The sequence below is a fragment of the Capricornis sumatraensis genome, chromosome 1 (assembly GCF_032405125.1).
Source record: "Capricornis sumatraensis isolate serow.1 chromosome 1, serow.2, whole genome shotgun sequence".
NCBI classification, from domain to species: domain Eukaryota; kingdom Metazoa; phylum Chordata; class Mammalia; order Artiodactyla; family Bovidae; genus Capricornis; species Capricornis sumatraensis.
This window is the reverse complement of record NC_091069.1, coordinates 174,475,079-174,502,916: the sequence shown is the minus strand read 5'-3', so window position 1 is coordinate 174,502,916 and position 27,838 is coordinate 174,475,079. Positions and strand designations below refer to the sequence as shown.

The following is a 27,838-nucleotide window of genomic DNA, read 5'->3' as shown; positions in this document are numbered from 1 at the left end:
AATTCCAAAAGTATGTATGGGAGAACTCTATCACTAGAACTGAAATAGACCATAAAATTGATGAAGTTGAATTGGTCTGCTTTTTGGAGACCTTAGGGGAGGCTGAACGGGCTCCTGCACTTGTCCTCCTCTGTATTGAGTGGTTGGGTGACCCTGGAGGCCCCACTCTACTGCCCTCTTTATTGGTGAGGAGATGCTTGGAACAGAGGTTTAGGGTCTCTACCAGCTCTCGCAGCTGATGGAATGAACGCTTTAAGGGATCAGAGCCCATCACGGTGCACCAAATAGTCCCCAGGCATCTCTGCACTGTCGCCATGTTGCCATGAGCCTGCCTCATCAGTATAGTTTGCTCAGGCTTTGCTAGAAATGATCTTTAGTCAGCATAGGAACTTGCCTTGCTGTCTCCCTATCTGTGGACTTCTTGGGCAGAGAGGTGAGAATGGGGGTCTCCTCCTCCACCCCTTACTACTGACAGAGCTCCTGTTGGATCCCACGACTATCGGCACAGAGGTGGCTTCCTTGCAGCTGGAACACAGCATGGATGTTAAGGGCTAGGAACAGATCTGAACAAGAGCATTTCCCTCCTGCTTGGCTCAGGGTCCAGGCCAAGCGTCAAGAAACATTGTCTATAAAGGGCCAGATGGGAAATGTGTCCAGCTTTGCACGCCACATAGTCTCTGTCACAACTACTCAATTCTGCTGTCATAGCACAAAGCACAGCCAGAGACCATATGTAAATAAACACAACAAAACTCATTTATAGACAAATCCGAATTCATATAATTTTCACACGTCACGAAATATCCCTCCCTTGATTTTTTTCCCAACATTTAAAATATGTAAAAACTATCCTTAACTTTCAGACTGTACAAAAACAGGCTTCAAGTGGGATGTGGCCTAGGAGCAGGAGTTTGCTGACCTCTGATTTACGCCTCTCCAGACTGAAAGACTGGTGAATCTTGGTATTCTCACACTGATCCCGCTAGAGGGCGATCATGCACAAGTCAGGGACCCCAGGCCGCCAACCCTGGGTTTACCAGTCTTGGAGCTGAGTCACCCAATCCTGAGTGCCCTGAGCCAACAACTCCTTTCTGGGGCCACCGTTGCACCCCATGCTTGAGGAGTCAAGATGAGCTATACTCCAGTAAAAGGGGAGCTCTCAAACAGCTTGCCGGTACAGATTTTGACAGCAGAGGCACTTTGCTGGCAGTTGGGGAATATACTGGCATTCTCAAGAAACAAGAGCTTTTAGGGACACCCACACACAGAGCAGTGTTCAGTCCTCACAGTAGCAGGATCCTGGCCCCTTGGCTCTCCCAGCCCCCAGCCCTACCTCTGTGAAGTGCATCGGGCCAGTGGAATCTCTTCCCTCTGGCCCTGTGGCTGGCTTGGCAGTCTCTGTCATGGAGATATGAGTGTTGCTATGAGCAGAAGAAAACATTGCATCGTGCAGAGAAGACCACTTTCTCCCTCTCCCACTGCCCACTCCCTGTTTTATGAAGTGCAAACCAGGACCCTGGGGCTGACAGGGGAAGGAGCTGACAGTTGCTTCCTTTATGGTGAATGGACATATTTCTGCTCTAAGGCCAGGACCTTCAGTAATGAAATGTTCTTTTTTCCTGGAAATGAAAGCTCACATCCTGAGATAATAAAATCCTGGGAATGTATGGCATTAAAGAAACCACTGAATTTCATGGCACACACTTCTGTCTCCATGTAGGACTTTATGGGACCTGAATAAAGGGCCTCTCACGCAAGGGACCCTTGGAAGAAGGGGCCAGAGTTGCTTTTTTTTATTCCCCTGTCTTTATCTTTTCTGTGAATCCTACAATGCAACTCATTGCAGCATTAGGTTGAGGGCGCAGAATCGCTTCTGATAAATATCTCCAGTGGGAAATAAGCTCATTGTTTCTGGAAACATCTAAAAGGAGCTGGGAGCCTCCTGTGCAGTCTGGGTGAGGTCCATTCTGCCTGAGGCTGGGCTGTGGGCCAGGTGACCCTGTGAGCTTCTTTCCAGGTTTAGAATAATGTGAAGTCTAGGATGTGTATCTGGGGACTATTTATTTAAACAGAATGCACAGAATTCTGTCCCTTTCCCACCTGTATCCTAAATGCCTCCAGAATCTCTCCCCCAAGTCCTACCAGCCCCAGTCTTACTCCTCCACCCTCACAATCACCCCCTCTCCTTTGCCTCCCTGGCTCCTGCCTCTTTCTCTCCCCCCTTGAGCCTCTGTCCAGCTGGCCAGGGGTGGTCCTAACACATCATGAGCCCTCAGTGGGCCTGAGCAAGTGTGGGGAACCCCAGCTTCATGACAGCAGCCACCCTGCTGAGGACAGGACTCCCACCCCTCTGCCGGCTGCCCCCTGGCCTGAGCCCTCCTGTGCTTCCCTCCCCAGGACAGCCCATCCAGTATGCCCGCTCCACCTGCGAGGCTGGCGTGGCCGAGCTCCACATCCAGGACACCCTCCCAGAGGACGATGGCACCTACACCTGTCTGGCCGAGAACACCGCGGGGCAGGTGTCCTGCAGCGCCCGCGTCACTGTCCAGGGTAGGAGCCTCTGGGCAGCCCTCTAGAAGCACCTTTCCTGCACATCTGCTTTGGAGAAAGGGCACCACACCTGAAGGCAGGCAGGTGGAGGCAATGGCCTCCAGGGGCTCACAGTGTCCAGGGTCTGCCACCGGAGATGGACGTGCAAGCCCAGTCCTCCACCCCTCACCCCACTGTGGCTGAGGGGAGAGGCAGGGGAAGGAGGCAGAGACTCCCTTGGTTTGAGAAGCTTCCAGTCTGATAGGCAGAACACCACACCCACTGGAAGAGGACGAGTTCCTGTAGGACTCAAGCTCTCACAAATGACCCCTCATGCACTGGGGGACACTGGGGGACACCAGGTGACAGGTGCCAGTACTGCAGCTTCCAGAGAGCCAGTTTGTCCCCTGTTTCCTTCTGCCCTCGCTCCTCCCTGCCACCCCAAGCTTGCTCTTGCACCTCAGCAGCCTGGTGTCCAGTAATCTGATTAGCATGGTTGTCATGCATTGATCAGTGCCAAATGTTTAGTCCCAGATGTCCCAGGGGGGAGACGCAGACTCAAGACGGCTGTCTGGGCTGTGGTATTGTCAGGCATGGTGACACAGCTGGAGAAGGTCTTCTTAGGCAGGGTGTTCAGGTAAGCCTGATTCCCCACCCTCAGCTGGGCCCGGGCCCCCAGGTCCCACAGTGACTGGGGACTGAGTGCTTAGACCGGGCGCGGCATGCCCTGCTTTGCCAGCAGCTCAGTAGGAGACACGCCATCCGGCTCTGTTCCCCTAGGCTCAGCCTCTTGGGAAGAGTCTCGTTGTATCTGAGCAGCAGCCTTCCAGGGGGCCTTAGAGGTGGTTTCGCTGAAAAGGGGGAGGGAACATCATATGTTGGTTACCTCGCTAGATACTGTCACCCCACCTGTGTTTTCTCGATTCTCAGAAACCCCGGAAGCGGGGTTGGAGGGGGCAGCGCTCTTCCTATCTTTCACAGAAGGGTCTGGAGGTCTCAAGAAGTCAACGTCACTTGCCTTGTGAGCCACACTGGCCTTTGGAACACAGATCTCCAAGCCCCTGCTCACTCCCTGTCCTTTTCCAGAAGGCAAGTCCCCTGGCCCCAGAGTGGGGATGACCCTCACCCCAGGGGCTAGGCAGTGTCACCCCCAAGGGGTAAAGGCATGGCCCTGTCTGCCTAGGAGGAGGACATGCTCTCCCGCCTCTCGGGTTCCTCTGCGATTCCTCCGGAGGGCCTGGCGTGGAGTCACCACCTGGGGACTGTCTCTGCCTCTTCCCGGGAGGCCCTCCTCCTCGCATCCCTGCCTGCCTGCGGCCCCAGGAGCTTGTCAGCCTCATTCTAGTTTACACTCCACCTGTTCTTTCCTCGCGGATCTCACTCATGGCTGATTGAGGGGTCTGGGGAAATCACAGATCCAGTCCAGGGTCACTGCTCCCACCTTCCCCCACCCCTGGGCTCTCCTTGGAGGTCCAAAAGGCCTACCCCAAAGTGGTGGTGGTGGAGGGGGCCGAAGAGGTGCATGATGCTTGTGTGGTCTCAGCCTCCCTGGCTGGCTTCGACCAAGGGCCCTGCTGATCCAGAGCCTGTCCTGGGCTGCCTGTGTTTAGATTGGATTAGAGGGACCCCACTGAGCTAACAGTCCTAGTGGAGGTGGGGGTCCCCAGAAGAGGGGCAAGAAGACTCTGGGGCCATCCCCCTCGCCCCCTAGGTCTGTGGGAGGAGTGGGGCCTGGATGGCTGCCCACCCGAGCATGTTTCAAAGCAGAAACAGAGCGGTCCCGTCAAAGACTCTGCCAGAGCCTGTTTGGATCTGCTCTGAAAGCAGCCCTGTGTGAGCAGGACACCCCTACAGCACCCCCCCCCCCCCCCCCCCCGCTCAGTGTGGGGTTTGACTGGCCTGTGAAGGCCAAACAGAGGCTCAGCTACCATAAATGGTGAAGGAGGCTGTAAGACGTGGCCACGCTCCGGCCACAGCACTGGGCTGTCTGCGTAGGATCGGGGAGGCCGAGCCTGGCACAGTGACACCCCTGGCTCCATGCCCAGGGCACCCGGGGGGCTCTGGTCCACGTCCCACACTAGCCTCAGCCATGGAGTTTTTCTTACTTTATTGGCAGCTTGGTTGGCTGCAGTCTCTGTGGTGGCTCAGAGGGTGGGAGATGACCGCAGTGGAGGCGTTTATCCCATGCAGCGCCAACCACTGTCCCGGCCTCTCTCTCAGCTGCCCAGGCCTGGCCTTTCTGTCCCCTCTGTGTGGCCCCAGGCCACAGGTGGAGTGTGGACCAGGCTCCCTGGCTGTAAGCCTGCCGCCAGGCTGCCGTGTCGTACGCTGAAGACGTGGGACATGCTCAGGAGCCCCAACCTTTAAACAAGACAAACTCTTTCCAAATGGCAAGTCTAAGGAGCGGTATTACCAAAGGATCAACTCTGCTGCACTGGGTGGTTGTCTTTCTGTCTGTCTGTTCATTTGCTTTGGGTAAAAGGAAGGGAGAAGCAGAATCAGAGAAAGCAGGTATTGGGCCAGACACTAAAGCCATAGTCTGAGCACCCTGTTCAGGGAATTCTGGCCACAAGAGGGTGCCGTTCATCAATACCTCTCCCTCCGCTGCTCTGGTTTCCAGGGAGGAGGGGTTCTAGGGCAACTTTCTCTGGAGGAGAGTTTAGCAGATCCTGTTGAAGGCCAGACATGAGTGCTCTTTCTCACCTCTTTAGCCTTTTGCCAAGGTTTTGCCAGCATCGAGAAGCTGCTCACTCAGCATTCTGATGGGCCTTCTGCAGCCTCTTCTCCCGGCTTTCTCTGCTTTCTCTCCTCTGTAACCTCCTTCTCCCCAGATCTGACCAACTCCCTCCCACATATGTCACTCCTCTTACCTGCTGTACCTCTCTTATCACAGCAGTTACTTACAAGCAAATTTTTCCTGAGCACCTCCTTGGCCCCAAGCATTGTTCTGGGGGAAGCTGCCATGAAAAGAAAACAGGTCCTGTCTTCCTGCCTGTTACATTCTGATGGATGGTCCAAAGCTGGCTTAATCCAGCATTGACAAGTGTGCTATTAAGAAAACGGAAATAGAGAGGCGGTGGAAGGGATCCTTTCTTAGGTGGGTGCTAGAGGAGACCTCTTGGGAAAGGTGACATCTGAGGGGAGACCTCATGAAGTGGAAAAAAGACTGCTCCAGGCAGGTGGTACAGCAAGTGCAGAGGCTCTGAGTTGGGAACAAGAGCAGCCTATTCAAGGGACAGTGAGGCTGCAGCCACAGGAGTTGGGTAGGGGCAAGTGGTAGAGGTTAGGTTCACAGAGAGAGGCAGGGGTACATCATGCAAGTCTCTAGAAGGACGATGAAGGGAGAAAGCATTTTGCCTCAACATGAAATTTCCTCTAATTGCCTGTTCAACTGCCTTTTTTGCTGGACTGTTAGCTCCCTGCAGGCAGGGACCATGTCTCATTATTGCGTGTAGCACATGTCCTACTGTGTGAACATGTGTTCAGTGAATGGATGAAGGAAAAATGGAGGTGGGTGAGTCTCTGCGGCAGTGCAGGGGGCATTCCCTCCACCTCCTCTCTTGCCTGGGGGCTCAGGGCTCAAGGAGGTGCTCAGTAAACCTACACGCTAGCTCTCAAACACCCCCCCACCAACAAACATTCCTGCTTTCCTCCTCCCATACTAGGAAAAAGTCCCCAGTAGTTAACCAGGCCACGAAAATCTTCCCTCCTGACCCAGGATAGAGCCTGGGTGATTAATCTAAGGATGATTAATCTAAATTCCTGCAGAACCCAGGAATATCAGAGGAGAGTAAATATTTCAGTGTATATGCACTGGTCATTGGTACAGGGGCTTCCTTAGACTAGTATCTTTTTAATTTCTCTCCCCTTGGAGTACCTTTGTCAAGGCTAAAATCCTTAAGTGACTATAGATTTATTAACCTGCTAATGTGCCCATTTAGACAGAGTGTCTTAGCCTAATGGTTTGTTTATTTAAGTGAAGGCCTGCTGGGCTCTTAAAGGCACCGAAGGACATAAAATGTGGATAAGTTAAGTTTTTTAAAACCCTGATTTCTAAAATAAAAAATGGAATGTAATAAGCATATTTACTAGAGTGTTTGTTTTGATAAAGAGCCCCTAATGAAAGTAATGGGCACCAGGGAATCAGCCATTCTCTGGACAGTGAAAGCATCAGTAAGAGCCCAGCTGGCTTTCAGATTAGTGACAAGCCCTCTGCGGGGCAGCTTGGAACACTCTGTGTGTGTGTGTGTGTGTGTGTGTGTGTGTGTGTGTGTGTGTGTGTGTGTGTGTGTGTGTGTGTGTTCAGTCATGTCCAACTCTTTGTGAACCCATGGACTGTATGTAGCCCACCAGGCTTCTCTGTCCTTGGAATTTTCCAGGCAAGAATACTGACGTGGGTTGCCATTTCCTTCTCCAGGGGATCTTCCCAGCCCAGGGATCGAACCTGCGTCTCTTGCATCTCCAGCACTGGCAAAGCGATTCTTTACCACTGCACCACCTGGAAAGCCCCTTGCTTTAAGCACTGACAGCCTCTTAAATGTATTAAAAAAGAAAGTTCTGGGGGCTTCCCTGGTGGCTTAGTGGTAAAGACTCTGCATGCCAGTGCAGAGACATGATGTGATCCCTGGGCCATCCCACACATATGAGGCACATGCATATCCCACATAATATGAGACAGCTAAACTCATGCTCCACAGCCACTGAGCGTGTCACACCACAGCCTCCTTCTAGGTCGCTGCAGGCCATCTGTAGCATTTTTTCGCTTGGAGTCCTTGGTCAGGAATGCCATCCAGAATTACAGTTTTGTGTTCCTAATGGCAAAATGCGATCCGTGCTTTGACAGTGTGGTGGAGAGTGTGGTTTCCAGACGAGCCTCTAGAGGGTACATGGGCTGGTTTGGATGGCCTACCTCTACGTTTAGAGTTTGATTACAGCTCCTAAGGCACTTAAGAAGGCTGTGGTTGTAATATAGTCCCGCTTCCATCTGGCAACCCTATCATTACTGGTCAGAGATTCTTTGGGAGGGGGAGGGAGTGTCATATGTCGTTGTTTCCTTTCATTCTTTTCCTTTCTGCTTCTTCACATCTGCTTCTTAGGGTCTGGAGAAATCAGTGGGGAGCAGGAAAACCAAAAGAGAGGGCATGGCTATGGGGCGAAGGCTCTCTTTTCATGTCCAACAAGTAGACCATTTGCTGACTCTCCAAGTCAGTTTATTCAGTTAGACAGACTTTTGTTGGCAGAGAGTTCACAGACATCCCTGGAGAGGGATTTGCACTGTGCATAAATGCCCTGCCGATGGAGAGCGGCTGGGCAAAGGTAACCCTGCTGAGCCCTTGAGTCAGCAGTCCTGGAGCTTAGGGAACGGAGGAGGCCAGGCTGAGACCCCTGGACCCTGCTGGATTTTGAGCACCACATCAAGGAAGGAGGGATGAGTGTGCTTCTGGAACTGTCTTTTATTGGTGATTCACTGAACGTTCATAGTGTAACAGGGTGAATAGTATAACAGTGTGTGGAGTGAATTGGATTTGCTGTTGGAAAGATATTTTGCATTTTTATGACTAAACAAAATATTTCTGTTTCGAAACTTAAGGAAAATCTTTAGTAGCTCAGAGATGAAGGCAATAATTTTCCCTCTCCCTAACTGCATCTTCAGGAGGTCCATGTGTCAGCACACCTGAGAGAGGGCAGGGGATGTAGGAAGTAGGGGAGGGCCCTTCCATGTCCATTTCTATTTGGTGACAACCTGTGGATCCAGGGACGCTGGTGTCAGGGAAACTACTGACAGACAGGGCCTGAGGCTCTGACAGCAGGACTTAGTAAAAACTGTGACAGGCAGTGGTCCCTCTTACGGGGAGCCCTGGGGAGCTCTTTAGATGGTAGAGAATTCTGTCTGTTTCATATGGGTGTCATCATCTGTTTAAACACTTTAAAGGTAACATCCTTAATTTTTTATTTTAATCTGACACAAGTTTTGAATGAGCTGGGAGCCTTCTAAGAGCCATTTTCAAGGCAAACTACTCACGTACATTTAATGCGAATTCAGTCCATAAACATGGGGCACTTTAGAGAGCGGTAACTTACCTGGTAAAAGTTGACAGGTGGAAAAAACTTCCAAGAGAAATTGTCTAAGGAGAAATTCGGAAGTGTTTTTCTTGCTAAACCCATGTTAAGTGAGGAAGGATTCAGAAGGGAGGAACAGGCGAATGACTGCAGGACAGAAGACACTCGGATCCACACCAGCACTGTAATAAAGCTGCAGTGGCTTCTTAATTTTCAAGCCCAAGAAAGCCCAAGGCCTTGCTCATGTCTCCAGTTTTGATGAGCAAGTTTATACCAGTTGTCGTCGTTGTTCAGTCGCTCAGCTGTGTGTGACTCTTTGCAACCTCATGAACTGCAGCACCCCAGGCTTTCCTGTCCTTCACCATCTCCCAGAGCTCGCTCAGACTTATATCCATTGAGTAGGTAATGCCATCCAACCATCTCATCCTCTGTCATCCCCTTCTCCTCCTGCCTTCAATCTTTCCCAGCATCAGGGTCTTTTCTAATGAGTCAGCTCTTTGCATCAGGTGGCCAAAGTATTGGAGCTTCAGTTTCAGCATCAGTCCTTCCAATGAATATTTAAGATTGATTTCCTTTAGGATTGACTGGTTTGATCTCCTTGCTGTCCAAGGGACTCTCAAGAGTCTTCTCCAACACCACGGTTCAAAAGCATCAATTCTTCAGCACTCAGCACTCAGTGATTTTGGAGCCCAAGAAAATAAAGTCTGTCACTGTTTAAATTGTTTCCCCATCTGTTGGCCATGAAGCGATAGGACTGGATGTCATGATCTTAGTTTTCTGAATGTTGAGTTTTAAGCCAATTTTTTCGCTCTGCTCTTCACTTTCATCAAGAGGCTCTTTAGTTCCTCTTTGCTTCCTGCCATAAGGGTAATGTCATCTGCATGATATACTAGTTATTGTATGAGAATTAATGAGAAAAGTAGCAAATAGCACCTGTTGTGTGGATGCTTAACTTCCTCTAAATAAGAGCTTTTCAAAACCTATTATTGTGATTATATCAGTTCCTATTAGTGTTAAAACGAGACCGTCAGTTATCATTTTTAATGAGGAACATTGTTTTGATAAACGATCTAATCAGTTAAAGCCAGTCTGTTTTGTTTAATTCCCGTAACGACTCCATGCTCTACTTTTGAATGAACTCCATTCTACAGATGAGGAAAACCGATGCTCAGACGTCAAGTCAGCAGCCATAATAGGCCAGCTCACAGGCAGCCCTCTAGGCCTCCAGTTGCCTCAGCCCACATGCTCATTCTGCTTCTCTGGGTCTCTGAGAAGTCATTTGTTTGATACTTTTGCTTCCCCAGAGCAAGAGTTTTATGTTTAAGTTCATGACTAGGGACTGATTTCAGAAACAGTTTCTGATGAGTCAAAACAGAGCATAAATGGCCAAGGAGGGAAAAACTTGGAGGGTCTGTGCTGTGCTTAGTCAGTCGTGTCTGACTCTTTGTGACCCCCTGGACTTTAGCCTGCCAGACTCCTCTGTCCATGGAGATTCTTCAGGCAAGAATACTGGAGTGGGTTGCCATGCTCTCCTCCAGAGGATCCTCCCAAGCTAGGAATCGAACCCAGGTCTCCCGCATTGCAGACCATTTCTTTACCATCTGAGCCACCAGGGAAGCCCAAGAATACTGGAGTGGGTAGCCTATCCCTTCTCCAGGGGAACTTCCCAACCCAGGAATCCCCCCGGGGCCTCCTGCATTGCAGGCAGATTCTTTACCAGCTGAGCTACTAGGGAAGCTCTGAAGGGTCTATATAGGCTCAAAGAGTGGTCTCTCTCTCTGTCTTTGTCTCTCTCCTTCCTTTTCTCTCTCTCCATGTTCCTTTCTTCTCCCACCTTCTCTCTTCTCTCCTCTCGTTCCTTTATCCCTTTCCTAAGTCTGGCTATAGTTTAATGTACATGACATCATTTTTTACTTGTCAGTGAACTGCTTATGGGGTTCCCTGGTGGGTCAGACAGTAAAGAATCTGCCTGCAATGCAAGAGACCCAGGTTCGATCCCTGGGTTGGGAAGATTGCCTGGAGAAGGGAATGGCTACCCACCCCAGTATTCTTACCTGGAGAATCCCATGGACAGAGGAGCCTGACTGGCCACAGTCCACGGGGTCGCATAGAGTTGAATGTGACCGAGCATGTGCACTGCTTATAGCTGTTCTTGATCTCAGTTCTTGTCTGGCCCACCAGAGGACAATCCTGTTCCTTTTCCCTTCTCTCAATGTGGAACAGAACCCCCACCACCAGGCTACCCAGTTTAATGGCAGAGAAAGCCAGCAAGTGAGTGGAGGGCCATTGGCTAATTGACCAAGTACCTGAGCAACAGACACGTTCACTTCAGAAATTTAGTCCTAGGCCCATAAATCAAGGAGGCTCAGCCCGCCCTAGATTCCAAAGAGAAAGGGCCTGTGGGCTTGGTCTCAGCAGACCAGAGGAAGCACAGCTGTGGGGGCACCTGGGGTATATTTATTCCGGCCCCATTTGAGCTGGGTTGCAAGTCTGCCGCTGCATCCCAGGGACCTCCTCCTTTGGTGTACCACAGCCAGAGTCTGCCCTCCCCAAATGAAAAAGGTTCAGGTTGCCTGAGGTGCTGTGGCCCCCAGCGGCCTCTTTCCTCAGACCCTGGTCCATCTACCCTGCCTGAAACCAGGACTGCGCCAGGTGACAGCTAAACCAGGACTCCAGGAGAGACGTCTCTGGGAGAACCAGCTACTCTGGGCAAGAGCACAAGGACGGAGAGCTCCCAGGGGAACCTAGCTGACTGGCCTTTGTCCTCAGGTCAGGAAGGGAGCATCCAGACCAGGACCCCATTGGCCGTGTCAGCTTTTCTGCCAGCTTCCTTCTCTGAGTCCCAGTTCACTCTGCTGTAAAATGAGGACACATTCTTCCCAACTTCAGAGGGTGTTGAACATAAACTGAGAGCTGCGGACATCCTTTAGAATCCTTAAATGCTGACCTTTGTAAGGCATTGTTATAACGTTATCTCTGCAGCTGAGACCTTTCAGATCTCTGACCAATTATATGTGAATACCCTGGTTTGGGAGGAGACCATATTGTATCATTTCTCATCGTATCAGTAGTTATTGTCAGATTGAGTTTGCCTAACCAAAAACGGTCGGATTAGCAAAGGCGCAAAACATTTATTCTTGTACTTATTATGTGCCAGATATTCTTTAGCTGTTTTATATATGTCCTTCCTTTGAATCATCTGAAAATCCGGCAGTGTTTATCATGCATTATACTAATGATGTGTGCATTACCCCTTATCACTTGGGCAGGATCGTCAGTAAATGATGATAGCTGTATTCTTATCAGTTTAGAGGAGAGAACACTGAGGCTTAGCTTGGGGGACTTGCTTCAGATCACGCAGCTCGAGCTAGGAGCTCACAACACCCATTTCCATCTGTCTCTTCTTACTGTATCTAAGTCCGTGCAAGAGGGAACGTGATCTATCGGCCACAGATGAGCCAGGATAAGTTGTGTATGGCTTTGGAATTAAATGACAAACACACACCTTGCCCTTTGCCCTGACTTTCCCTGCTCTATGTTAGCTTTCCTCCCTTGTCAGGTGTCTAGAATGGGGGTCCACATAGCACATCTGTCTTCATGGGGAGACCAGCATGGCCATCCCTGCAGGTGACTGGCTCCCTTGGAAAAGACAATCTCAGAACACCTGGGCCTCATGGTCCGGAGGCCTGGGTTTGAGCTCTCAGTCTGCCTGTCACTGGCTCGGGGACCTTGAGTAGCTTACTTCACCTGAGCACATCCCAGCTCTCTCCAGTAAAGTTGCGTGGTGGGCTTGGGACTGGGGTTTCAGGATCCAAGTTAGGGCTGCTTTTCTGGGGTTGCCTAAGGAAGCTGCTTGTCTAAAACTGACATCCTCATTGGCTCCGGGATCTGAGCCCAGAGTGTGTTTGTAGGGGAGGTTTGGTTGTTTTTCTCATTCTGTGAAGACTCTGGGGCGGCGACTGGGGCTGAGCCCGGCTCTCTGTGCCTCCAGTCCCACGTGACCCTGAACGGCAGGCTTGAGAACAGGTTCATTCTGCACATTCACTCCCTGTCACTTCCCTCTGCTCTTTGTTCTTGCTGTGGGGCCCTTGCTGGGGAGGCAACAACAGGGTCAGAAACGATGGGTGACACTGGAACTAAATGCCTGCCTGGGGCAGTTTCCACAGATTCAGACACTGTCACTCATCTCTCTCTGAAGGAGTGCAGTGAAATTTTGTTCTCAAAATTTAGATTTAAGTGAAGTGAAGTGAATTTGCTCAGTCGTGTCCGACTCTTTGCGACCTCGTGGACTGTTGCCCACCAGGCTCCTCCGTCCATGGGATTCTCCAGGCGAGAATACTGGAGTGGGTTGCCATTTCCTTCTCTTTAGATATATCCATATTTTTAAGCAACACATTTGTATTCTTCACAGTATTTCCCTTCGGTGACATAGAAATGAGAATCTTTAATCCTGGGGTGAGGCTCCATTTTCTCTTCTGCTGCTGATAAACCCACCAGGTAATTAAGCCCAAGAGGTAGGTGTGAGTGAGCATTCATGCCAGCCTCACACACCTGCGAACATGGATGATGGGTGGGTGGAGAAAGTACTTTCATATATTATCTCTTTAACCCCCCCAGGTCCTATAATAGTACTGTTATTCCCCTAAATACAGTTGAGGAAGTCAAGCTTTAGAAAGAGAGCATGCCTTGCCCAAGACCAAGTCCCAGCCTCAGATCCTACATTTCAGTGGCTTTTGGAGAATGAGTGAGCTGTCATGTGGGAGGCAGCGCCCAGGACACCCTGTCAGGGCAGGGAGGTGCCGATGGGCCTTTAGTTGCACTGGCTGAGACCCGCAGGGTGGCTTGGCTTTGCCAAAGCCCCAGGCCTGGAAACTGAGCGGTAGGAAGACCTAACACATGGAGGGGTCAAGGAGGAGCTGTCAACTGCTTGCAGGAAAGGGAGCTGGAGGCTTTGATGTTCCCGGAGCATCTGGGAATGAGAGTCCGCCTGCAGGGAGCTCTGTGAAGCTGGGACTCTGGCCAAGACAGTGGAGAGGCGGGAACTGGGAGGGCTCTGGACAGGCGAAAACATTTTGTCCTTGAGCCTTTTCGTTCTGTGCAAGAGGAAATTCCTCAACTCTCCTGAGGCAGCCTGCTTGCCCAGGGAGATCTAAGCATTCCCAATACTGGGTCCCTCAAGCCCACCGCTTGGGCCTTCTGTCAAGGGTGTCTGGCTGCCCCTGTCAGAGGCAATGATGCCAGGGCATGGGTCCTGTGTCCCCTTGCACTCTGGCTCCACGCCCTTCACACAGCACCTGCCTTGGGGAAACCTGTCCTCCCACCTCCCTGGTCTTCCCAGCCTCTCCCACCCTCAGCCCCAGAGGCTGTACAGGGCATGTTCTGAGTATGCCATATTTCGTTTTCATTTAGTGGCCAGTGTGGAGCTAGGCCTTTCCCAGGTATGTAAATCAGCCTAGAAATGTATTGTCATGGCTACAGGCTTCCAGGAGAAGATCTGGTTTGTGTGGCTCTGGGCTGAAAAGAACTCAAAATACCACAGTCCCCCTGCCCCCAAACTTAGAGTTTACCTTAGAGATGCCATAGCCTTCTTTGTCTCTACCCCTGCCCTCTCCAGACCCGCCCCCCGCCCCCAACCAAGACAAAAACAAAAAGACTGAAAAAGAATTTTTGAAGATGAGAACCGTGTGGCTCACAGGACGAAGGGCAGGATCAGAGGCTGAGCAGCTGGGAGCTGTGGGAGCCAGACACCAGCTCACCTCTCCGCTGCCTCTTTCCCTTTGGCTCTCATGAAGCAGGTCAGAGCCCCGCTTAGGGAGGATTCTGAGAATGAAGGAAAGCCTGTTTATTACCCTACCTCCCCCAGAGAACAGAATGGGGGTGAGTGGGCCAGCCCTGAACCCAGAGAGTTGTTCTAGTTTCTGTCTGGCTAGCTGGGGCACTCTTTCCCTCTCCCAGAGAGAGATTTTCTCCCCATTTTGGCTGTACAACAAACTGTATATGTTTATGGTGTTTACTTTGAACCTTTAGGATTTCCCTGGTGGCTCAGATGGTAAAGCGTCTGCCTACAATGCGGAGACCTGGGTTCGATCCCTGGGTCGGGAAGATCCCCTGGAGAAGGAAATGGCACCCCACTCTAGTACTCTTGCCTGGAGAATCCCATGGATGGAGGAGCCTGATGGGCTACAGTCCATGGGGTTGCAAAGAGTCGGACACCACTGAGTGACTTCACTTCATTTTTTGAACCTTTTTACATGAAACCTTCACCATGATTTTAAGAAATGAACATCTCCATCACTGCAAATGCTTTCTTATGCCCCTGCACAATCTATCCCCCAACCCCTGCCCCCCAAAACCTGTCGCTATATTTTGCTTTTTCTAGAATTTTCTATAAATGGAATCATCCAGTGTACTTTCTTGGTCTGCTTTCTTTCATTCAGGGTAATTTTGGTGAGAGTTGTCCTTGTTGTAGTGGTTCTGTTAGCGCTGAGTAGTATTCCATTGGTATGGATACATCGTCGTGTGTTTATTCATTCACTTGTTGATGCGCATTTGGGTTTTTTCCTGTTTGGAGCCATTAGGAAGAAAGCTGCTATGAATGTTTGTGTACAAGTCTTTGTTCGGACAAGTGCTTTCATTGCTCTTGTGTAAATGCCCAGGAATAGAATGAATGGATCATGGGCTAAATGATTAACTTTTTAAGAAACTGTCAGATTGTGTTCAAAAGGGCCTGAACCATTCTGCGCCTGCACCAGCAGCGTAGGAGAGTTCTGGTTGTGCCACGTCCTCGCCAGCAAGGTCCTTAGGATGACCAGTCTTTAATTTTAGTCATTCTAATGATGCAGTGTCTTTCACTTTCTTGAGGTGCTTCAAATCTCAGGAGATGGTAATGGAGCATCATGCAGCCATAGGAAACAGTGAAGAGGCTCTCCGGTTCTGTTTCATGAGAGACATCTAGATGTGCAGCCCGACCTGTGTACCTGCGGGTTCTGCATCTGTAGGTCCAAACAGCCGCATATCAAAAATCTTTGAGAAAAAAAAATTCCAGAAAGTTTCAAAAAGCACAACTTGAATTTGCCATGCTGGCAACTATTTATATAGTGCTTACATTATATTAGGTGTTATAAGTAATCAAGAGGTGATTTTAAAGTATATAGGAGGATTTTAGGTTATATGCAAATATTCTGCTATTTTTTTAATATATATATATATAAGGAACTTGAGCAGCTGCAGAGTTTGGTATCAGCAAGGGGTCCTGGAACCAATATCCTGCAGATACCAAGGGATGACTGTATTGTTAGATGAAAAAGCAAGATGCCAATCATTGTATATAGTTTGCTATCAGTCTTTTAAGAGAAGAAAAATAAAAGTGTATACCTATGTGCTACTGTGTGTTATACACATGGACCATCGTTGGCACGATGAACAAGAAGCTGGAAATTGGTTGCTTCAGGGGAGAGACATTTGGCCAGAGGACAGGGGTAGAGGGAGACTGTACGCATTCTCTTTGCACCTTTTGAGCTTTATGCCATATGAATGTGTCACTTATTCAAAAGGGTAAATAAAATTTAAGGGGTGAAAATCTCACAGAATGCCAAGCGTTGGCTCTCCCCCACCACTTGCACCCCCTGGAAGTGCTCCTGGGGACCCAGAGCCTAGGTTGGACATAGCCCTCCAGAGGCCTCGTGCTTCCCTGCTGGGAGGCAAGAGCACTGTCGTGCCATGCAGGGAAACGGGCACGCCTTGTCCGAGGGGTCTCCCGGGCCTCCCACACCCCTTATCTGGCCGTAGTCGGTTTCTGGCGGGAACTTGAGCCCCAGCACATTCACGAGCTGAGTGTTCCTTTAGTCCGTGTCTGTGGAATGAATGAGTGGGTGTTCACCCCACACTCTGTTTGCCACGCAGAGAAGAAGAGTGAGGAGAAGAGCGAGTGCCTCCTGCCCGTGGCCCCCAGCAAGCCCACCGCGCCCCTCTTCCTGCAGGGCCTCTCTGACCTCCACGTCATGGACGGGAGCCAGGTCACCATGACAGTCCGGGTGTCAGGTCTGTCCCCACGCCTCTCTCCTCTGGGCCTGCATGAGAATGGGCATGGTTGCAACACAGGCATTGCTCCCCGACAGCCTGCTCAGCTCATTCATCCATCAGGACACCAGCCTGGAGCTGTCAGTCAACGGACCTGAAGAAATGAAGCCTCCTGGCCCCTCATTTCTATTTTCTGTGGCAGGATTTTCTGGGCTCAAGGTTAAGCGGTTCAGGGGGAAAATATGGCCATGCTAGAGAGGTGGGGGATTAATTGAAAAGCTAGTGTGGCCAGTGTAACTGAAGATAGTGAACACTGGTCCAAAACCAGATGATGTTAGAACTCCCAGACTCTTGAAAGACAGTTGCTGTATTCAAATGTTACGGTGAGAAGATGGGACAGAGGCCTTCTCACATAGGGACAGGGTGACAAGACCATGGGGTGAGCAGCCCAGTGGAAGACGTCACAGTGCTTGCTGGGAGCCAGCAAGCGAAGCCTGGGGAATCTCCTGGCACAGTCTTAATGACATAGACTTGTGCTGGCCTCTGATAAGTCCTGTTGACAGCCTGGAGGTCCTCTCTGGTTTTTCAGTTTCTCGGGAGCAAAGGCAATAAGGATGAGCTGGGAGAGAACCCGCGGTCTCAGGGTGAACTCCCTGCTCCCGAAGGCTGGAGGCAGTCCCTGGATAATACAGGCAGAGGCTGGGTCCCCTCCCCTGCACACACTCCTCAAGTTTAAAAATCAGAGGCCCCCTGGCCTCCAGACACAGGGTTGGCTACCCCATCGAGGCAGGTGGTGGTCTTCACTGTCCTTGAAAGAGCCTGACACCAGCAGCTATTCCCAGGGTCTTGCTCCCCTGGAAGCAGAACACCATGGCTCAGCTCTTACCACAGAGGAACCCTCACAGGTGGCTGTTGTTTTATGCCCCCCTAAAAATTTCTAGAAGCTACCCCCAGGGAAGTAGACTAGCAGAAACTGGAAATGCTATCCACCAAGAGCTGGGTCTGGAAAGCCTGACACCCGTCTTCACCCTTGGACATTTGTATGGTACCAAAATGAAGTGCTGACGGAGCCTTTCCTTGGTGAAAACTGACAAGGGAGTTTCTGTGAAGTCCTGTGTGAGGTGTGCGGGGCAGGAAACGAGCTGGAACCCACCGATTCAGCTACCGCTCAGCATTATCAGTCTGAATTCTGATTTTAAAAGTTTTCTACCAGTATGTTTTTCATCTCTGAAATCATTATTTTATTCCACTTCTGGATTCTTTCTGGTTTCCCCAAATTTGTTGTTAAGTAATTATAATGAACATGTATTGAGTACTTTCTTTGTGCCAGGTGCTGCTCTAATCTGCTTTTCTAGTGGGCTGCTAAGGGGGTGGTATTAATTTATTTAACCCTCCCAGTAAACCTATGAGGTAGGTAGGGTTAGAATACTTCTGGATGGGAAGACTGAAGCAATGCAATGTCACAGTACTAAGCAGAGTTGCCCACAGCCCAGGGAAGCGCCTCTCTGACCAGCCCCCCTGCTGCTCCTCTCAGGGAACCCACCCCCGGAGGTCATCTGGCTTCACGACGGGACTGAGATCCAGGAGTCCGAGGACTTCCACTTTGAACAGAGAGGCACTCAGCACAGCCTGTGTATCCAGGAAGTGTTCCCGGAGGACACGGGCACTTACACCTGTGAGGCCTGGAACAGCGCAGGAGAGGTCCGCACACAGGCCGTGCTCACCGTGCAAGGTGGGGCTGACCTGCGACCTGGTGACCAGAAGGCGGGCAGGGACGGGTAACTATGTGGTTAGACGATCTGGAGGTGAGGAACCCATGTGGGCCTACTTTGTTACCATCTCCTGTGCTCGCTTGGTTCCATCCCAGAGCCAGTGGCAAGCTCCCCATCCTCCATCTGAGGCTCTGGCTGAGTGGGGCCACCCTTCCCTGTCTTTGGAAGCCCCTGCTCTCCCTGGATTACTGGTGAGCAGCTGCGTAGAGTGCTAGGAGAGAAATCTCCTAATACAGTTTGGCAGTGACAGCTTTGGAGGTGAGGGCCTATGAGGGCCCTGGCCTTTAGAGAACCCATATTTAAGAGGAGAGACAAGGTAAGCACACACAGCAAGTGATATCTCTTCATCATACAGATCACTGTTACCTAGCCCAGTGCCCCATACATTCTAGGTGACCTCCCCTTGCTACAAGTTCATGTTAATTTTGCCCTCTGAGAAGCAACCAAGACAGATTTGCCATGAGAAGGAGGTACTCTCCCTGAATGTTCAATAAGAGTCACTTCTGGATAAGCTGTTCTTTGGGTACCATGCTGTCTTCTGACCTTCACCGTGTGGGAGAGTTAGGTGGATGCTCTCGGCTGAAAGGCCTTCCTCTCTAACTCAACCCTCTGCTAACTTCAGAGCCGCAGGATGGCACCCAGCCCTGGTTCATCAGCAAGCCCCGCTCGGTGACTGCCTGCCTGGGCCAGAGTGTCCTCATCTCCTGTGCCATAGCCGGCGACCCCTTCCCCACTGTGCACTGGCTCCGAGATGGCAAAGCCCTCTCCAGAGACACTGGCCACTTCGAGGTGCTACAGAATGAGGATGTGTTCACCCTGGTTCTGAAAAACGTGCAGCCCTGGCATGCCGGCCAGTATGAGATCCTGCTCAAGTGAGTCTGCATGCCCTGCTGATTGCCTCCAACCCCTCCCCACCCCGTCCCTACCTCCTGGCAAAGTCGCTACTTGGGACTGGGAAGCCAGAGGAGCTGCAGAGGAATGTGGGGCTGGGCTTCAGGGAAAAGAAAGAGCAGGCATGGTGCTACTGACGAGCTTTTGTTCTTCCACCCCAAGACAGCAGAGGTTTATTGAGAGCCTTCCCTTCTGAGCGCAACTCCCCCGAGTCCTCCATCTTATTACATCCTGGTTTTGTTCCCCCCATTATTTGGTATAGGAAGAATATGAGTGAGGAAAGATGAGTTAAAACTGGGAAAGCAGTGTTATCTATTGTGAAGGCAGTATGCTGTGCCAAGTTGCTTCAGTCACGTCTGACTCTTTGTGATGCCGTGGACTGTAGCCTGCCTGGCTCCTCTGTCCATGGGATTCTCCAGGCAAGAACACTGGAATGAGTTGCCATTTCCTCCTCCAGGGGATCTTCCTGACCCAGGGATCAAACCCTGGTCTCTGCTATCTCCTGCATTGGCAGACAGGCTCTTTACCACTAGTGCCACCAGGGAGGTCCCATGAAGGGAATTTATTTGTTATCTTTCACCCCCGTATTGCTTGAGACAGCATAATATTCTCACAGTTTGTGTGAGCTTTGCCTCAGGCTTTTATACAAGGTTGCGGTAAAGATGTCAGCAGGGGCTACTGTCTCTGAAGACGCGACTGAGGCTTGAGGGTCCACATCTGCGACGGCTCACTCACTCACAAGGCTGTTGGCAGGAGGCCTCAGCTCCTGGCCGTGTGGGCCTCTCCCTGGGGCTGTTTGAGCATCTTCATGGCACGGCAGCTGGCTTCCCCAGAGCTGGTGGTCCAAGGGGGCCACTAGTTTCCGTCTCCTGAGGCCGTTCTTGGCAGTCGTTACTTCCGCCACATTCTGTCCATGAGCGGTGAGTCAGTAAGTACAGCCCATATTCAAGCAAAGGGGAACTAAGTTCTCCTCTTGGAGAGAGGAGTATCAGAGAGTTTGTAGACATCTAAAACCACTACAGGGACTTCAACTGTCCCCGTGCATTTCTCCTCCCTTTCAAGGTCTTTCTAGGGAACATGGCAAGGTAAGCTCCATGAAGGCTCGTTGCCATGTTCCCAGTGCCTAGAACATTGTCTGCCCATAGTTGGCATTTGGTAGCTATTTGTTAGGAGAAGGAAATGGCAACCCACTCCAGTGTTCTTGCCTGGAGAATCCCAGGGACGGGGGAGCCTGGTGGGCTGCCGTCCATTGGGTCGCACAGAGTCGGACATGACTGAAGCGACTAAGCAGCAGCAGCAGCAGCTATTTGTTAAATGGCTGTGATCCAGAAATATTTTTCCACCTTTAAAATGCTCTAATTCACTGGGAGATAGTGAAGGAAAGGGAAGCCTAGGGTGCTGCAGGAGTCAGGGGCTACAGGACTCCACGTGCTCCATGGAGTCATGAAAAGTCAGACACGACTGAGCGACTGAACAACAAAGCTCCCAACTGGCCTCCTAAACTTAATAAATACACCTAATTTACTAAAGGGCTTCTCTGGTGGCTCAGTGGTAAAGAATCTGCCTGCAATGAAGGATAGCCCCTCCAATGCAGGAGACGCGGGTTTGATCCCTGGCTTGGAAAGATCCCCTGAAGATGGAAATGCAACCCACTCCAGTATACTTGTCTGGGAAGTCCCATGAATAGAAGAGCCTGGTGGGCTACACTTCATGGGGTCTCAGCAGTCGGACATGATTTAGAGACTAAACCACCACCCCAAGTTACTAACAGATGTGCGATGACAACCTAATAAAGATGCAGTATCATAAAAAGGAAAAAAAAAATAATAATAAAATGCTCTAATTCTTGAAACTCCATGTCCACCCTGGGTTGGTGGGGACAGAACACCAGCCCCTAGGGTTGGTGTTAGCACTGGAAAAGAGCACTTGTCTGTACCATGACTCTGCAGACAGACTTGCCACACCCTGAAGGTGGTTGGACTGCTCTGGCTCAGGGGCCTGGCCTCTTTACAAGGGGCTTGCTCTCCTGGATCAGTCATTTCCCTGTACTGAGCCCACAGTGTCCAGGGCTCTGAGCTACAGACGGGCTCTGTAAACATATGCCAAAGCTACTGCCATGATGGAGTGTTGTTCTAAGTAAGGACAAAACCTAGCATGTGCTCCATCTACGTGGGTCCTCTCTGAGCGTGTGGTTTATACTTGAATTGTTAGCTTTTGCAGCATAACAAACCATCCCAATATTTGGTGAGTTTTAGTAAAATAGCCACTTATAATTTCTTGGGCATCTTTGGATCTGCTAGGAAATTCTACTTAGCTGGCAAGGCTCAGCAAACCTCACCTGAGGTAATACCACATCTGTGGCAGCTGATGAGATGGTTGTGGGCCAATTGATTATCCTATCACCATCAGCAATATGCTCAGAACACGCCAATGGCCTTAGCCTTGTTCCTGAACCAGTTATTATCAGGAAGACCAGTGTGCCTCCAAAATAGAAAATTGTTTCTTCCTCTCGGCCAGTGCAAATAATGGAAACTGATTCTGTGTTAGAATAGAGCTTGTCTGTATGAAAGGAACAATGCTTTGAGACAGTACTCATGTACTCAAGCTAGACATCCTAGAAGAGATGAGTTTTTTGTGGGATTTTGAGGCAAATGAGGCAAGTCTCATTGGATAGACTGAGTGTGAGAGGGTAAGAAAGAGCAAAGCAAGGCTGTGGGAAGCCTGCCAGGCCAGAGCGGAGGGTTGCACCGGGAGGTCGGCAGGCAGACTGTCTGGGCCCAGCTGGGGACAGTCATAAAACTTAGACTGCCTTAGCTGAAGGGACTTCAGAAGTTATTGAATCGCCTCCTTGTTTAATCATGGGGGAAGCTGAGGCCTCAAGGTCATGGCCACCCAAAGGTGAGTAGCAGAGCCCAGACTGGAACCCTTGGCTCTGTCTTTAAATCAGATGCTCCTCCATTCTTTGTTTCAGCGCACTGGGAACTTGGGAAACCTGGGACAGGACGTCACACTGGAGCCCCCAAACGTACATCCCTCACCCTTGTTCCCTCCCCTGAGTCCAGCCTCCTCATTCCTTTGGGAGGCTGCTCCCTGGCCTTGGCTTTTTCCCCAGTAAGGAGGCAAGTCCATGGAAAATTGCCCTGGGGAGTGTGTGCCAGGCCTGCCAGGGGCTCCTCTGATTTTTCTCAGACCCAGACCTAGAAAGAAATCAGACCTGTACCCAGGACAGAATGCCTTTCAAGGACAGAGACTGGGAGGAAGCTGGGCTGAGGGCGGGGGTGGGACAGGTGCTGTCTGTCGCTGCGGGAGCTGGGGGCACATATGGGCGGCTGACTCCTACCTTCCCTTCCCTAGTTCTCCTGAACTAAAGGGGGAAATGTCCAAAAATCAGCTCCAAATTCTAGCTGAAATATTTGAAAGATTGATACTTGCCAGGAAATCAGTTCTTTAATTTTGCATAAAGAATCCATTCCAGGGGTGGGTTTTGTAACCAGAGAGTGGGCTTCTGACTCAGAGCTTAGGAGACAGGGAACACAGTGGATTCTGTTGGGTACAAAAGATGTCACTTACAGAGTGACAGCCCCATACCTCTGTGGCAGCACCTGGGCTGGCCATGGGGTTGGGGCCTCAGCCTCAGGCCTGACTTTGTAACGGAGTCTGTGCCGACACCAAAGAGGCCCCAAGAGGCTGATCAGCTGGTTAGGTTATCTGGGATGTGGGTCCCAGGTAACCTGCCTCTCTGACCTTTCCACATAAACCCATGATTTGCCTTAAAAGTCTAGCCAAATCTTTAAAATGGATAACCAACAAGGACCCACTAGCACAGGGAAGTCGGCTCATGCTATGTGGCAGCCTGGATGGGAGGGGATGGGAGTTTGGGGGAGAATGGACACATGTATATGTATAGCTGAATCCCTTTGCTGTCTACCTGAAACTATGACAACATTGTTAATTGTCTATACCCAAATACAAAATGCAAAGTTAAAAGAAAAGAGTCTAGCAGAGATTTCAGTGTGTGGCTGTAGAAATAGTGACCCTCAGATCATGCCAAGAGGTGATCTCTTTAGTGGGACTGCTGTAGTATTCCCAATTCTGCCCCCTTCAGACTGTCTGGGTGCCCCTGCATGAGGCCTGGAGAAGGGTTGGGCAGCAGGCTGCCTGCACCCCCTTCTTCAAGGCAGGTAATAGAAAACAACAGAAGCCCTTGCCAGCTTCCCCCGTGGGGAGCTAGCGCTTACTTCAGCTCAGGGGTCAGGGTACCCGACTGTTGAGAGCCTCTGAGGGGCTTGGCTGGGGTTCAAGCATGGCCATGTGGTCAACATCTGCTCCTCAATGTGCATCTGGGCTATGTTCAATTTGTGTCAGGAGAGGAGATGTCAAAAAGGGTGCCCTGGAAAACATGGCCCTGGGGCACCCTGTCCTCATGCTCCATGCCCACCCCAGACCCTGCACCCTGTGCTTACAAGAAAAGTGGGAACAGAGTGGGCCCTACTAGCCAGCAACCTGGAAGACACAGGGTGCTCAGGGGCGAGGCCTCAGCCGCAAGTGACCCCCATGGCTATTCTGTGAGTCACCCAAGCCCTGGTGGTTTTCTGTGCTGAGCTCCCGGGATGCTCTGAGGGCCTGAGCCTTCCCAGAGCCTGGTGCTGAGAAGGCATCTAAGTGCTGTCTGTGGAGCAAAGGAGTACCCTGGGCGCCCACACTGCCCGGAGCGGGGTGCCTGAACCTTGAATCTGCGCCCGCTAGAGCTCGAGCATTGAGGAAGGTAACCGGCAGGTACCCAGCAGATGAGAGAAGGTTAGGGAGCCTGAAAGGCCAACCTCTCCTCTGTCAAGCGGGTTCCCAGTGTCGAGGAGCGATCAGTGACCCCCAGGACCCTCAAGAATCATCTGCCACACCATGGGCTGCCGGTGCCTGACCTGGAGCTGGCCCTGCATTGGGAGGGAGAGCATGCAAAGCAAGGTAATTGCTGGAGTGCATTGGAAGAGCCCAGGAACATGTGCTCAGCTCTCTGTCCATGTAGGGGTAACATACACACGTTCCCAATCATGGACCGGCAGGTACAGGTGCCCCTCAGGTAGATCCCATCTACATGTGGTTGATATACACATGTACACATAGACACACACAAACACACACGTGTCCCAGGATAGATTTGTACTGAAGAGCACTGTAGGGTGGGATGGGAAAATTACAAGTCAGGTTCCAACCCTTTTCCCTACTAGCCAGCCCTGTGAGTTCAGGCAAAGTTACTTAACCTTTATAAGCCTCATTTTTCTCACCTGTAAAAACAGTTGCTGACAGCCGCCTCACAGATCTGCCATGAGTAAGGGAGATGGAATATATGAGAGGGATTAGGTCTATGGTGGGACCTGGGATAGGTGCCAGCCCCTGAAGTGCACATGACATGGACAAGTGCAGGAAATGGGTGGGAGACCCCAAGAGCCCAACACTGCATCCTGGAAACCCTGAGCCTCCCCTCCTTCCCTTTAGAGTGGGCACGAGAATGCTGGGAACCTCCCCGGGCTGTTGTGGGGACAAGAAACACAGTGGCTGTGAGTCATGAAAGATGGAGGGTGCTACATAAAACATGGTTATTAGCAGGCAGAGTCAGAGCTGCCTCCACGGCTTCCCCCAGTCTGAGCAGCACCTTCTTGGGCCGGTCAGAGCCCAGACCTGCCAGCAGGTGGCAGCCTTGTGGGATCTGAGGGCTCATCTGCTGTAAGCCCAGCACAGCATGGGTATGGTACAGCCCCTTTCCCGAGCCCCTTTCCCCAGCTGCTCATGGACAGTGTTAACAGTGGGCTAAAGAATCCCGAGCCCTCTCTGTGACAGAAGAAGAAAAAGGGTCACTTGGGTAGGGATCAGAGGGTGTTTTCATTTCACGAGCAGGTGAAGGGGACCCAGCAGATGGGGGCACCTTGTGAGTAGAAGGAATGACCGCCCCACTATTCAGGGGGCATGGAATGAGACTCAGGGTCACTGGGCAAGGTTAGTGGGGCCACACAGTCTAGACCAAGCAGCTCCATCAGAGACCTGAGCAGCTTTAGTCTTTACTCTTCCTTGACTCCATTCTACTATTTTTATAATATACTTACAGAAAAGTATTCCTATTTCTGGATGCCTACCTTAGCTGATTTTTTTTTTTCTTTTTCAGCAAGAGCTGGAAAGATAAAGGGTGACCAAAGTCGGGGAGGGCCCTGCCCTAAACCTAGGTCTGATGTGGGTGTGTTAGACAGCTCAGTCCATGGTCCCCTCTTCCCTGGAGCCAACCTGTGGCCAGCTCCTGCCTGCCCTGCCCTCCCTACTGCCCTAGACGAGGCAGGCCCTTGGCCCAGAAAGCCCCTTGATCTGTATTGATCTCTTGAATTCTTCAGGAACCGTGTTGGCCAATGCAGTTGCCAGGTGTCCCTGATGCTACAGAGCAGCCCGGCCAGAGTGGTCCTGCGGTGAGTGCCCCCTGGGGGGTTGCCAGGCCAGGCCCTGTGCCACTGTCCACCCACCTTCCTCCTGGTCCCAGCAGGCCCAGCTCGGCAGCCCCAGATTGTTTGTATCCTGTAGCTGAGGCTGCCGGAGCCAAGACAGAGAGATTGGAAGGGGAATGAGGGAGGGAGAAGAGGGGAGGAGGGGGGGTAAATTTTTTTCTTTTTTTTGCACACACCCTTATAAGGCTACTGAAGTCATTACCGATGTAGCAAACCAACTAAGCAAGCAAGCGCCTCTCACCAAAGTTCCCTTCTATAAACACGGCCTGGCCAGCCCCCGGCCTCCCCTTTCCTCCGCCCTCCCTCCCTCCCTCGGGGATTTGCTCTCCCTGACGTCTCTTTCTTACCCGGCCCCTTTGCCTCCTGCTACTCTCCTTTTTCCCTTCACTGGTCGCAGGGGGAGGGAGCCTGCCAGCTGCGAGGGCCTCTGTGGCCGAGGAGCTGGTGCTGATGGTGGTGGTGGTGGTGACGGCTACGGGAGCCTGAGGCCTGGCTGGCCGGTGGTGAGAGGGCAGGGTGCCCCCGCAGAAGACGACGGCGAGGACGTGCGTGGGGTGCTCAAGAGGCGCGTGGAGACCCGGCAGCACACGGAGGAGGCCGTTCGCCAGCAGGAGGTGGAGCAGCTGGACTTCCGTGACCTCCTGGGCAAGAAGGTGAGCACCAAGACCTTGTCAGAAGAGGACCTGAAGGAGATCCCGGCTGAGCAGCTGGACTTCCGCGACCTCCTGGGCAAGAAGGTGAGTACAAAGACCTTGTCTGAAGAGGACCTGAAGGAGATCCCGGCTGAGCAGATGGATTTCCGCGCCAACCTGCAGCGGCAAGTGAAGCCGAAGACTCTGTCGGAGGAGGAGAGGAAAGTGCATGGGCCCCAGCAGGTGGACTTCCGCTCTGTCTTGGCCAAGAAGGGGACTCCCAAGACCCCTGTGCCTGAGAAGGTACCCCCTCCAAAACCTGCCACCCCAGATTTTCGCTCAGTGTTGGGCAGTAAGAAAAAATTACCAACAGAGAATGGTAGCAATAACACTGAGGCCTTGAATGCCAAGGCAGCAGAAGGTCCCAAGCCTGTGGGCAATGCCCAGCCTTCAGGGTTCCTGAAACCCGTGGGCAACGCCAAGCTGGCTGATACCCCCAAACCCTTGAGCAGCACTAAGCCAGCAGAGACCCCCAAACCCTTGGGTAACGTCAAGCCAGCCGAGACCCCCAAACCCTTGGGCAACATCAAGCCAGCCGAGACCCCCAAACCCTTGGGCAACGTCAAGCCAGCCGAGACCCCCAAACCCTTGGGCAACGTCAAGCCAGCCGAGACCCCCAAACCCTTGGGCAACGTCAAGGCAGCCGAGACCCCCAAACCCTTGGGCAACGTCAAGGCAGCCGAGACCCCCAAACCCTTGGGCAACGTCAAGCCAGCCGAGACCCCCAAACCCTTGGGCAACGCCAAGCCAGCCGAGACCCCCAAACCCTTGGGCAACGCCAAGCCAGCCGAGACCGCCAAACCCTTGGGCAACGTCAAGCCAGCCGAGACCCCCAAATCTGTGGGCAACACCAAGCCAGCTGAGACTTCTAAACCCCTGGATAATACCAAGCCAGCTGAGGCCCCTAAACCCTTGGGCAATGCCAAGCCGGCTGAAATCCCAAAACCCACTGGGAAAGAAGAACTTAAGAAGGAGGTTAAGAATGATGTGAACTGCAAGAAGGGCCATGCAGGGGCCACAGACAGTGAAAAGAGACCAGAGAGCCGAGGGACAGCCCCGACCTTTGAGGAGAAACTACAGGATCTCCATGTGGCAGAGGGTCAGAAGCTGCTGCTCCAGTGCAGGCTGTCCTCTGACCCCCCGGCCACCGTCACTTGGACACTGAATGGAAAGACGCTCAAGACCACCAAGTTCATCGTCCTCTCCCAAGAAGGTAAAACGGCTGGGGCTGGGAGGCCGGGAAACCCTGTCCTAGCCACTGTCAGCTCCCAGAGCCCCTGCTTGTTGGCAATGCTCATAGCCCAGAGCCAGGTGGGAATGGCTGCTTTCTGCGCCCCTCACCCACAGGCTCAGTGCCCACCCAGGGCCTGGGGCACACACTCCGTTGCTG

General features: G+C 51.6%; 1 protein-coding gene across 9 annotated transcripts in view; it reads left to right on the top strand.

Moving 5' to 3' along the window:
* The window catches only part of MYLK (myosin light chain kinase), a 190,938-nt gene that overhangs the window by 79,314 nt on the left and 83,786 nt on the right, over positions 1-27,838 (top strand). For 6 of the 9 annotated variants that reach the window (XM_068970504.1, XM_068970486.1, XM_068970512.1 and 3 more), the window contains 8 exons: positions 2,398-2,550; positions 16,492-16,629; positions 18,143-18,340; positions 19,003-19,252; positions 25,649-25,720; positions 26,154-26,409; positions 26,494-26,874; positions 27,304-27,661. In XM_068970504.1, the coding sequence (XP_068826605.1) occupies positions 2,398-2,550; positions 16,492-16,629; positions 18,143-18,340; positions 19,003-19,252; positions 25,649-25,720; positions 26,154-26,409; positions 26,494-26,874; positions 27,304-27,661 (1,806 nt within the window). Of the gene's footprint in view, positions 1-2,397; positions 2,551-16,491; positions 16,630-18,142; positions 18,341-19,002; positions 19,253-25,648; positions 25,721-26,153; positions 27,662-27,838 lie in introns of those variants that run through there. The other 3 variants (XM_068970458.1, XM_068970449.1, XM_068970522.1) reach the window with 3 other exon arrangements.